General features: G+C 46.4%; 2 protein-coding genes across 4 annotated transcripts in view; one reads left to right on the top strand and one right to left on the bottom strand.

Moving 5' to 3' along the window:
- The window catches only part of Cep250 (centrosomal protein 250), a 41,458-nt gene extending 38,489 nt beyond the window's left edge, over nt 1-2,969 (top strand). For all 3 annotated transcript variants that reach the window (XM_028775223.1, XM_028775224.1, XM_028775226.1), the window contains 2 exons: nt 437-499; nt 2,241-2,969. In XM_028775223.1, the coding sequence (XP_028631056.1) occupies nt 437-499; nt 2,241-2,504 (327 nt within the window). In that variant the 3' untranslated portion in view covers nt 2,505-2,969. The remainder of the gene's footprint in view (nt 1-436; nt 500-2,240) is intronic.
- Nucleotides 2,970-6,107: 3,138 nt separating this feature from the next.
- Nucleotides 6,108-8,142, bottom strand: CUNH20orf173 (chromosome unknown C20orf173 homolog). Its single transcript, XM_028775228.1, has 5 exons — nt 7,888-8,142; nt 7,524-7,684; nt 7,300-7,449; nt 7,085-7,134; nt 6,108-6,189 (listed from the first exon to the last, which is right to left on the bottom strand). Exons 1-4 carry the CDS (start codon nt 8,140-8,142, stop codon nt 7,116-7,118), a joined length of 585 nt encoding a protein of 194 aa, XP_028631061.1. The 3' UTR covers nt 6,108-6,189; nt 7,085-7,115.
- Nucleotides 8,143-11,712: the final 3,570 nt, after the last annotated feature.

Here is an 11,712-nt window from a genome sequence, read left to right as displayed (position 1 = left end):
AGGAAGGGAACAAGGGAACTCCCTCTTGACCTGAACGTCTCCAGCCTTACTCCATTTCCCAAGGACAGACACTGTCTTCCCCTTTATATCTTTGGATCATAGCCCAAGGTGCCACAAGCCAGATTCACTATGAACCCTTATGTTAAATACAAAAGTTCCTCACAGAGGATGTTGCCCGTGTACTGCTGTGGGTCCTCCTCAGCCTCCCCTAGCCCTGGAACCACACCCAACTGAGCGTCTGTCTGAGCTCAGGTTCTTCTGGCCCTCAGATGGTGCCTAGACCCCCAGAAGAGGGGTGACAAATTCAGTACTCCTAGGGCCTGCCAAGTAGATCGACCCCCCTGGCAGCCTAGCTGGCCTGGCAGCAGAGGTAGGGCGCTGTGGCTACTCCAGGGCAGAGCGCCCCAGCTAACAAGACCCATGGTTGTTTTCCTAGAATGGGAGAGGAAGTCAGAGAGGTTCCTCGGACAACATGCTTGTGGTTGAGCTTCAGAAAGAGGTATGTTCTAGAAGGATCCACTTTCTAGTCTCCATTTCCCTCTTACTGTGCAGGCGACAAGGTTTAGTGTCTGCTATGTGCTTGGCCCTGTGCACTTCCAGCCGGAGAAGGGAAGTAGATTTGGGATTCAGAGAACTTCCGTCTTCATGCGAGGCAAATAGCGCTGCAGTTCCAACTCCACCTGAAGTGTGGGGATTAGTCCAGGCTAGCCTCCACAGAGGGCGTCTAGAACAGAATGGACCAGGGTGCAGTGGCTAGCCTCTGCTGTAGTCAGGCAGGACTTCCAACAGCACAATAGACAGAGGACTCAGACACAGCTCCAGCAGGCTACCGCCCTCAGGGAAACATCAGTACCTCCCTGCCTTGAGTGTCTTACCTAAAGCTCCCCCCCTGTTCCTTCCCCACACCTTTCTCCCTCTCTCCTCCCAGCCTCTGCCATGGAGCCTTCAGAAGGGTAGAATCTGACTTCTGAGCCTCTATCAGAAGTCAGCAGTTATTGCTGTCAGTTTGCCTGTTGGTTTTTATTTTGTTAAATTTATATGAAGCAATCTTGATTCAGCCTGAGGCAAGAAAAGACCTTTCTTTTCCTAGTGCCTGCACAGATCTGCCCTCTGCTGCCTCTTCTCTCAGCTAGTTCTGTACAATCCTGACACTCCAGTCACTTCTCGTTTCTGCTTAGCTCACTGTCTGAGGAATGGAAAGTTTAGTTGGTGATTTTCAACCTTAGCTGTATGCTAGAGACACGGGGCGGGGAGGGGGGGCTGAACAAATACTGATACCTGGGCCTCACACCATTCTAGTTAAGTTGGAATGTTTTCTTACAAAAGTTATGATGGAACTTTTACTGCGATTAAAATCTCTCTGTCTTGATTAGACTGTGGTGATACACAGATATATCCATTATCAAAATCATTAAAATTAAAACTCTGGGCATTTTATCACATGTAAGTTTTCTTTTAATAAAATTGACGAAGAGCTGGAGAGATGGCTCAGTGGTTAAGAGCACCTGTTGCTCTTGCAGAGGATCTAGGTTCAGTTCCAACACAACCATCCACAAACTCCAGTTCAGAGCATCTGACACCCTCTTCTGACCTCTGCGGGCACCAGGCACCCATGATGCACACATACACATGCAGGCAAGACAGTCATACACTTTTTAAAAGTAAACCTTTTAAAATTTAAAAAAAAAATTGTTGAGTTTGATTGCTGCTTGTAGCTCCCTGTGTGTCAACTGTTGTCCTGTATGCGTTGATGAAATACACTGACAAAAGCAATGTACAGGAGGAAGGGGTTATTTTAGCGATAATTTCAGGTAACAGTCCATCATAGCAGGGGGTTCATGGCTGCAGAACTTAAAGCAGCTAGTCACATCACAGGCAGAAGCCCAGAGAGAGCAAATGCAGGCATGACCACTGTCAGCTCTACGGTCCAGGAATCAAAGCCACGGAGTGGTACCACCTCATGAGCTGAGTGCTCAGGTCGTTCTGTAGAAGAGAAGACCTCTTCCTGAGATACTTCCCAGATGATTCGAGATTGTGTGAAGCTAACAGTTAAACCAGCCATTGTAACGAGCCAGTGTTAGGAATCACTGGATTTGGAGTCCATGGGGCCCCTTTCCCAACACTAGAGCCTGATTCTGAGATTCATGTGTGTAGCAGGGTTGGTTCTATGAGAGCACAGAGCAGACGGCCAGGACAGCCTCAGAGCTCTCAACTGCATCCTTGGTTTTCCTATCCACCAGGTAGCCCTGCTGCGAGCCCAGCTGGCCATGGAGCGAAAGCAGAGGCAGGACTACATTGCACGCTCAGTGCAGACCAGCCGTGAGCTAGCAGGCCTGCATCACAGCCTGTCTCACTCCCTCCTCACTGTGGCCCAGGCCCCTGAGGCCACTGTTCTGGAGGCCGAGACCCGAAAGCTGGATGAGTCCCTGAATCAGAGTCTGACATCCCCAGGGCCATTCCTGCTACATCTCAGTCGGGACACTACTCAAAATACCCACAGGTAGTGGCCATAGACAGGGTAGGACACGGGCGAGCCAGATAGTACACCAATCGGATGACTGCAGAGGGGCCACAGCCACCCCACTCCCCAAGCTACAGATTTGCCAAAGGCAAGATTTACCTGTTACCCAACCTGGGAGACCCTAGCCAGCTGATAGTCCCAGGAAGAAAACAAGAACCCTCCAGGCTAAAGAAGGTCCCAACACACGTGGGAATGAAGCAAATTACATTTGCTTGCTAACCTACTGTTACTCAAGAAGTGCCTTGCCCTGACCACAGGGCATCTGTTGTCTTTCTGCCGGATGAAGCAACCACAATCTACACTAAGCCTGAAGACCCAACAGCATATGTGTATTCTGTCCTGGGCAGGAGCGTCCTGAATGTATCAGGTACAGGGAGTATCCGTGGCTTACTTGTCTTCGGTGTCTCCCTCAGCTTCTCGTCAAAATAAATCCTAGGTCTTTGCATAAGTCCTTGGCTGTGGTCTCTGCTTATGTAGATAGGCAGAAGCAGGGAATCGGGAATTAAGGATGGTTTGCTGATTCTTACATGGCTGCATGAACTTACTACATGCTATGTTGTCTAACTGGGAAGACTACATAAGAAAACCTCTGAGTGGTGGTGGTGCATACCTTTAAACCTACCACTCCGAGTGGCAGAGGCAGGAACTCTGAGTTTGAGACCAGCCTGATCTACAGAGTGAATTCCAGAAAAGCCAAGACTATGCAGAGAAACACTGTCTTGAAAAACCATATGAAAAAGAGAAGAAAAGAAAAGCCTGGGGCCAAACTGAAGTGTGACTGATAAGAACCAGCAAATAAAGGCACTTCCTGCAAAGCCTGACAGCCCGAGTTCTATCCCCCAGTCCCACAAGATAGGTGAATAAGTTGCCCTCTGACCTCCACACATGTGCAATAGCACATACATGCCCATACACTTGCATACTATAAACAAAGCCAGAACCAAGTAACACATTAATGAGTTAGAGACCTCTGAGTATGAACAGGAGGACCATAGAGCAAGGGACTCACCCAATGACCTTTCAGGGATGGAGAACTTGGGAGTGCTGCTAAGCTCACTGGTGGTCAACTGGTCTCTTGTAGCAAAGGGTGGGCCCAAGGTTAGAGGCTGGGTTATGGCAGGCCTCTAGTTCTAACGCAGATGCTAAGGCCACCTGCTGAAGGATCACACTATGAACCCTGAGATTGTGTTGTTTACTGAAGAAAAAGAAACCGTTTCTAATTGTCAGATGGCTCAACCCTTAGCACAGACCTTTAATCCCTCTGGCTGGAATACAGACATGCCCATAGTATATACCTTTAATCCCAAACTATGAAGGTAAAATTAGTTTATAGAAGGAAGCAACCCAGGGCTGGAGAGATGGCTCAGTGGTTAAGAGCACCATCTGCTCTTCCAGAGGTCCTGAGTTCAATTCCCAGTAACCACATGGTGGCTCAAAAGCATCTGTAATGAGATCTAAGGCCTTCTTCTGGTGTGTCTGAAGACAGCTACAGTGTACTCCTGTACATAAAATAAATACATTTTTTAAAAAAAAAGAATGAAGAAAGTGCTGTCTATTGAGTGTCAGACAAAATGACAAGTCACAGAAAAATCTGACAGAATAGGATATATCCAACTCACAAGAAGAGAAAAGGAGAAGCTATTTAAGGGGCAAGTGGAGAGAGGGAGGGAGAAGGAGGCAGTCTTACTAGGAGAATTTTACAGAGAGGTTGAAGAGAGAACAATCTAGACTAGGCAGGTAAAGATAGAGCTAGGAGATAAGAACATTGCTAGAGTTAGTTTGAGGCCAAGCAGAGAAATGTAGAAGAAGCCTAGAGAAGCCATTTTGAATCAGTTAACATGTAAAGGAGTTTTGGACCAGAACAGCTGAGTTGACTAGCCTGCCAGAGGTCAGAAGCAACTAGAAAGGGTGAGCTTATTGAACAGTAAGCTTCAGAGGCTGAAAATATTCTAGGCCTAGATTAGATTGAATGGAGGCTGGAAGCTTCCAGTACTAGGCGGCCTAGGTTCGCAGGTGGAGTCAATAAGCCTTGGAGACAATTACTACAGGAGAATAGAAGGTACTGTATAGCACCAACTTTCTTTACATAAAGTCAAGACCTTTGCATAAAGTCAAAGCCTTGATTTGAGAGGTCCATCTGGCTTTGTTCCCCATAACACATAGTTGTCTGCCTGATTATCCTTGTGTCCCTCCCTGAGAACATCTAACTGGAAGTGACTCTGGCCCCTAAGTCCAACCATGTATCAAGCTAATCAATATAGACTGGCTAAACCTGTCACAGAAAGGGCCTAGTGGATAGAGACTAGATCTCCCAGGCCTGAGACCATTGTTAGTGACTTCCTCAGAGCCTAAGTGCAGTTGTGCCCACCTTTCTTCCTTTCCTTCAGTGTTGGGGATAGAACCCGAGGTATCAGTGATGCTACATAGGAGTTCTGCCACCAAGCCATGTCACCAGCCCCCAAAACGGTTGTTTCCAGTGTTCTATGCTTGATCTCAGCATGCTATGCTCATTCTTGCTACTCTTGAAGATTGTATTTTTGATAGTTATGTCCTTCACACACACAATCACATGTACATATATTGCATGTATTAGAAGTCCAGTTTCATCTTTTCATATGTCATTTTTCTGGTTTCTTGTACTGGAGTCTCCTCTGAAAACAATGACACTAACTTGATGAGGTTGCTCATGCTATTCAGTGAAAGTGAACAAATGCATTTGATTGGGGTACTTAATAGGAGTAGTAAAAATGACCCAAACACAGTTACATAACCAAAAGCCCACCCCACAAAGGGTGACACACACAAATGCTGCAAACCTGTAGCTCATTGCACAACTTGTGGGCAGCTTCACAAGTTAGAAAGTCTTTTGCAGGTAGTTCAGTTGGTCTCTGCTTCCTGCCTGGCAGCTAGGCTTGTCTGGGAGTGACTCTGCAGGTCTCATAATTTATGTATACTAATAGAGTGAAGGGTCTAGTAAATCTGCTCAGTTTCTGGGACTTCCTGAAGCTTTTGAGTTGTTACTTGGGAGTCTTCCCTGTAGGATGGAATTTTTGCCTCCCCTTAAAACCTCCTAGGTCTTAAGGAGCTTTCCTCCAAAATGAAAGGTTTTTGACTTGTAGGAAAATGCTATATATAACACTGGGCAAGGTAGTGCACACCTATAATGCCAGTCCTCAGAAGGCTGAAACAGGAACATAATGAGTTCAAGGTCAGCCTGGAGCTACATTGTAAACTGCTGCCCAAGAAAAACAAATTAAATAGATGATAACTAGATAAGTGAATAGATAAATGAATAGATGGAAAGATGGATGGGAGAGAGAGAGAGAGAGAAAAAGTTGTCCCTGAGATCTGACCCTTCCTCCCCAGACACTATGCTTGCAAAGAGTACCAGACCAAGATTTTATTCAGAACCAGACTGATGTCACACCATTTTATCTTTACCATGAATGTCTTCACAGTTGCATGACTGCTGTGATTAACTAAAAACCCAGCATTCGGCTCGCTGTCACTTGGGAATGGTGGCCTTGTCTACCCATCTTAGCTGACAAACAACTTCCATTTCTAGTCCATGTGCACAGATCCTTCTGGGGGCCTTGGGTCTGATTATCAGTCTGTCAGTAATAGAACTTCTTTCTTTGCTGTTCTGATCCAAATCCAGAGAGAGTGGCCTAGCATATGAGCGAGGATGTGCATGTCAGCAGGCTGAATTCCTGTGCTTTAGCCCACGCTCCCTCTTTCCTCATCTAGTGATAGGCTGTCTCTAGAGCTGGAGGAGGATAGAGCTTCACTTCCCTAGGGAAGACAGACTCAACACAGTGTGATCAACACTCTCATAGACTTACCCTGGACCTCAAAAAGACCATCAGCTAGCTGATCCCTGGTATATGCTCTGGGAAGGGGATTCCAGACAGAGGGAAGGCCCTGTGGGAAGGTAAAAGGTAGCCGTGTGGTGGTAGCACATGCCTTTAGTCTCACAAAAGAGGATCTCTGTGAGTTCAAAGCTAGCCTGGTCTACATAGTGAGTTCCAGGACAGCCAGGCCTACACAGAGAAACCCTCTCTCAAAGCAAGGGGTTGGGGGTGTGGTGGGGAACAAAAGGCAGCTGGAGAGCTGGGGAACTGCGTGAGAGCTAGAGAGATGCTCATTGCTTAGGAACTTTTGTTGCTCTTGCAGAGAACCTGTTTGGTTCTCTACACCCACATGATGGCTCAGAACCATCCGTAACTCCATATTCAAGGGATCCAGGCTCTTTTCTGACTTCTAAGGGCACCAGACATGAACACGATCCACATGCATACATGCAGGCAAATACTAATGCACATAAAATAAGCTTTTTAAACATAAATGTCAGAATGGGGCAGAAGAAGGCAGAGAGGAGTGAGTGTAGACACACAACTTTGGCCTCTGCACTGAAGATATCAAGTGTGCAATGAGTCTGAGCTGACTATGCAGACCAGACTAAATTCCAGTACTGGCCACTCACCCTGGTTAGCCTGTGTTATAATCGTACCTGGGCTAGCCTGAGTCCTTGCCTAGAGCAGGTCAGAGCTACATCCTTCTTACCTCGTCTTTACTATCTTGTGCCTCTAGAGAATCAGACCATCTTCCAAAATCTACAGAAGAATTGGAGATGGTGAAATTCTAGAAAGCTCGTGAGAGCTGAGAAAATCGCTCAGGTCCCCTCAGCAAGGCAGCTCAGACTCCCCAACACTCCTCCCATCTCCCAAGGAAAAACTCCTGTACTCCCACACTGAGAATGTCCAGCAACTCTTCATTACCTTGTCACTTGGGGCACCAGATCAGCAAGCTGCAGTAGCCAGCGCTGCTCCCAGGAACCCTGGTAACTGGTGTTCCTGGGACAGATGAAGGGTCCTGCACTTTGGCTCCTTATCTCTGCCTCGGAGCTGTGACTGGAGGCCCAATTCATCCTGGGAACAAAGGCAGAAACTGACTGAACCTGGGACAAGCCTGACCTGGACCCTACTACCCTCCCAGTACCTACCTGAAAGCCATGTAGATTAACTGGTTGATAATGCTGAGGCCAGAATTCCCCAGCATGTCACAGGACACACAGTGGAAGTCAAAATGGTGCAGGAGGGAATTGGGAGTCACTTCTGGTGGCTTCTTCCACATTGTCCCATGCTCGCACACTGAGTCCATGCCCTGGTAACAGCACAAAGACAAGGTGAGGGCTTTGGCACCAGCCATCAGTTCTGGGGAGCAGGAGGAAAGACCAGGGGCCATCCATGGTTGGGGAGAGGAGAGGCACACAGCAGCCAAGAGAAAGGGTTTGGGCCAGAGGATGGAAGATAGACTGGACCCGGGGAGTGAAGTCAATAGCACAGGGCTGGACGCTAACCACTGACCAGCCACCAAAGCACTCTTGTCCTCCAGTATCCCATGGTCTTCTCATAACATGCTTCTCCAGCTGTGTGGTGGCAGGTGGAACAGTTGGGTGGTTTTGAAGGGCAGCCATGGTCTCCAAATTTCAAGTACAACCAGTTACATTGCTGTGGTACCATGTATGTCCATTCCTGCTGGGGTGCCAATGCGCGTGTCAGATCCAGGCAGGGAGCCATCAGCCACAAGACAAGCCCCCAGAAGACCCAGCAGAGCTCCATGTCTGCCCAGACAATGGCTCATGTGGCAGGCAACACACTGGCTTCTCCACCTGAAAGGACATGGGACTGAGGCCACAGACAGCATGAGCAGCCCCTCACGGCGGCCTCCACAGCTCCCCAACCTTCCCTTCAGCTGCAATGCTTCCCTCGTGTCGATGTTCTCACCCCCAGGGAGGATTCTGACTGGGCCTAGTGAAGATGCTAGCACAGACAGAGACTGTAAGTTTTGTCCCGAGTGCTCCTGCAGAAGGAAGGACTGGCTGTCAGCGCCACTTGCTATAACAGAGTCTACATTGGGACCACCGTCCTGTACCTTGCAGGGGACAGTCACCAGGCTCTTTAGTACTGAAAGTGAGAGCCCAGGGGCACACAGTGTCCTCATCTCTCTTCAATTAGGTGTCTGAGATTGCTCACTAGAAGCCAAGCTTTCCAAGATGGTTCTGTCAGTCAGTTGACCCCCACCATCCCCTGCTGCCATGGTCTCACTGTGATCCTCCAGAATTCTTACTCTCTCCTATAAGTTTTTTTTTTTGTAATCAACACAGAGTATTGGATATCATCACGACCCTTTCTCTTTTTCATTTTTTTCTAGATTTATGTTATGACAACTCTCTGTGGCCCCTAATACATATTTATACACATACTATGATATCAAAACCACCTCCCTGACAAAGGAAGCAATTAGAGAAAGCTTTCTAAATTGTATCACATTTACTTATTTAGAGTGTCTGTGCATATATGTGTGGGCATACATGTCATGGTTCATGTGTGTGGTGGTCATAGGACCGCCATGTGGATTCTAGGAAGTGTCAGGCTTAGTCACCAAGTTACTTCACTAGCCCTGCAGAGTGCTTTCATTTGCTCAAAATAGCCAGATAAAAACAAAAGCAAGAGACTCTAATGACTCTCCCTTCAAAACCACTGGGCTAAACTTCATTTCCATTAGAATGCAGTTATTTTTTACATGACTAATTACAAGACCAAGATTTGACACATATGCATAAATTCTTACAAAAACAGATGGGTGGTGGTGGCGCACGCCTTTAATTATAGCACTTGAGAGGCAGAGGTGGGTAGATCCCAGGCCAGCCTGGTCTACAGAGTGAGTTCCAGAACAACCAGGGCTATACAGAAAAACCCTGTCCTGATAAAAAATGAAAATGAAACAAAACAATATACTTCATTTTGAGACAAGAATGGTATATTCATCTGTATTAAAAAACAATTTCCAGAGCTGGGCAGTGGTGGTGCACGCCTTTAATCCCAGCACTTGGGAGGCAGAGGCAGGCAGATTTCTGAGCTCAAGGCCAGCCTGGTCTACAGAGTGAGTTCCAGGACAGTCCGGGCTACACAGAGAAACCCTGTCTTGAAAAACAAAACAAAACAAAAAAAAACAAAAAAAACCCAAAAAATTCCAGCCTGACGTGGTGGTGTAGCCTTTAATCCCAGCACCTGGGAGGCAGCAGCAGGTAGATCCCTGTGCGTTTGACACCAGCCAGGTCTACATATGGAGTTCCAGGCCAGCCAGGGCTATTTCCAGTTCCGCCCTTGCCACACCAGCTGATGACCCGAGTTGGATCCTACAGCTTAAAGAGATTTGTCTTGACCGGCCAAGGTCTGCTTCTTGCTTACATCCATCTTCATTAAGTTGCCGGGGGAGCTGGTGGGTGTCATTCTGGTGCTGTGTTGTGGCTCCCAATACCGAGCTCCCACAAAAGCTGCTAAGTATGGATGGTGTGCCTCTATGTATGTGCATCGTGTGCATGCAGTACCCATAAAGGCCAGAAGAGGGCGGAGATTTTGTAGATCTGGAGTTTGTGATGGTTGGGGGCCACCTTGTGGGTTCTGGGGACTGATCCCTGGGTCCCCTGAAAGAACAGCCATACTCTTTTAACCACTGAATCATCTCTCAAGCCCCTGCATCCATCTTTTTAAAATGCAGTTTCTAAGGTTCAACAGTTCTAAGGTCAAATACTTTTAAGTTCTAAGGTTTTCAGGTAAAATAGTTTTTATTCCATTTTTTTTTTTCTGGAGACCTGACAATTTACCTTTACGGAACTGAGCCCTCTATATGGGCATTTCCTTTGACTCCAGTGTTTTGCCTCTGAGCAATCTCATGAACTCATGCATAAATTTTAACTACCTGGAATAATTTTTGTTTGTTCTGAGATGTTTTTTTGTAGCCTAGGCTGGCCTTGAAATTTTTTTTAATTTTTATTTTTTATTTATATATGTGTTATATATATATATATGCATGCCAGAAGAGGGTACCACAAAAAAGAAGAAGAAAAAAAAAGAAAAAATAAGAAGAGGGTACCAGATCCATTACAGATGGTTGTGAACCACCAAGTAGTTGCTGGGAATTGAACTCAGGACCTCTGGAAGAGCATCCAGTACTCTTAACCACTGAGCCACCTCTCCAGCCCTCAGCCTTGAAAATTTTGATCATTCTCCTTTACCTTCTAAGTGTCAGGATTATAAGTATTAACATGACTGGCTGTCGTTTTAGTTTTTTGTTTGTTTTAAAAACAGGTTCTCTCTACATAATCCACATTGACCTCAAACACGGAATCCTTCTGACTCAACCAAAATATAAGTGCCTAGTAAATTTTAAAATAAAAAACCTTAGGCTGGAGAGATAGCTCAGCTGTTAAGAGCACTGACTGCTCTTCCAGAGGTTCTGAGTTCAATTCCCAGCAACCACATGGTGGCTCAACCATCTGTAATGGGATCTGATGCCCTCTTCTAGTGTGTCTGAAGACAACACCACTATACTCACATACATAAAATAAATAAATAAATCTTTAAAAAAAAATACAGAACCTTATCCCTCTCATAGTGTAGCTATAAGGTTTGGTCCAAGAAGCTGCTTGTGTAGTGCCCAGGGAGAGCAGATGACCGAAGTGCTGTGAAGAAATGGCTGTTGAATACTAACCATAAAGCCAGGCAGTGGTGGCGCACGCCTTTAATCCTAGCACTTGGGAGGCAGAGACAGGCGGATTTCTGAGTTCGAGGCCAGCCTGGTCTACAGAGTGAGTTCCAGGACAGAGAAACCCTGTTTTGAAAAACCAAAAAAAAAAAAAAAGAAAGAAAGAAAGAAAGAAAAGAAAACTAACCATAAAGCAGACATATCACCCCTGCCAAGCCTCAGGGAACATTTTGGGAGAGGAAGCTGAGACAATGTCAGAGCTAGAGAACACAGGAGAAGCAGTGTGGAATTCTGGATTCCAGGCTCAACCTGGTTATTACACTATTGAACTCACAGCAGCTAAGGTTATCTCTACAAAATCTCCATGAGATGGGCCAGTCAGCATCTGAGGATGTGTACACAGATAATGCTTGACTGGAGAAGCAGAAAGATGTTCATAAGCAGTGAGTCACATGAGCACACACAGAAAAAAAGACATGAATGTAGAAAGAAAGTGAAGGGGTTCATGGGAGAAGAAGGAAGCAGAAGGAGGGTAACTGATTGGGCCTCTGTGCGTGTGTGTGTGTGTGTGTGTGTGTGTGTGTGTGTGTGCGCGCGCACACACATGCATTCACACAATAGAAATACATTATGAATATGTA

Source organism: Grammomys surdaster, unplaced genomic scaffold, assembly GCF_004785775.1.
Source record: "Grammomys surdaster isolate TR1022 unplaced genomic scaffold, NIH_TR_1.0 254, whole genome shotgun sequence".
In the NCBI taxonomy this organism is placed as follows: Eukaryota; Metazoa; Chordata; class Mammalia; order Rodentia; family Muridae; genus Grammomys; species Grammomys surdaster.
Note: the sequence above shows the minus strand (reverse complement) of the source record. Positions and strands in the feature narration are given on the sequence as shown.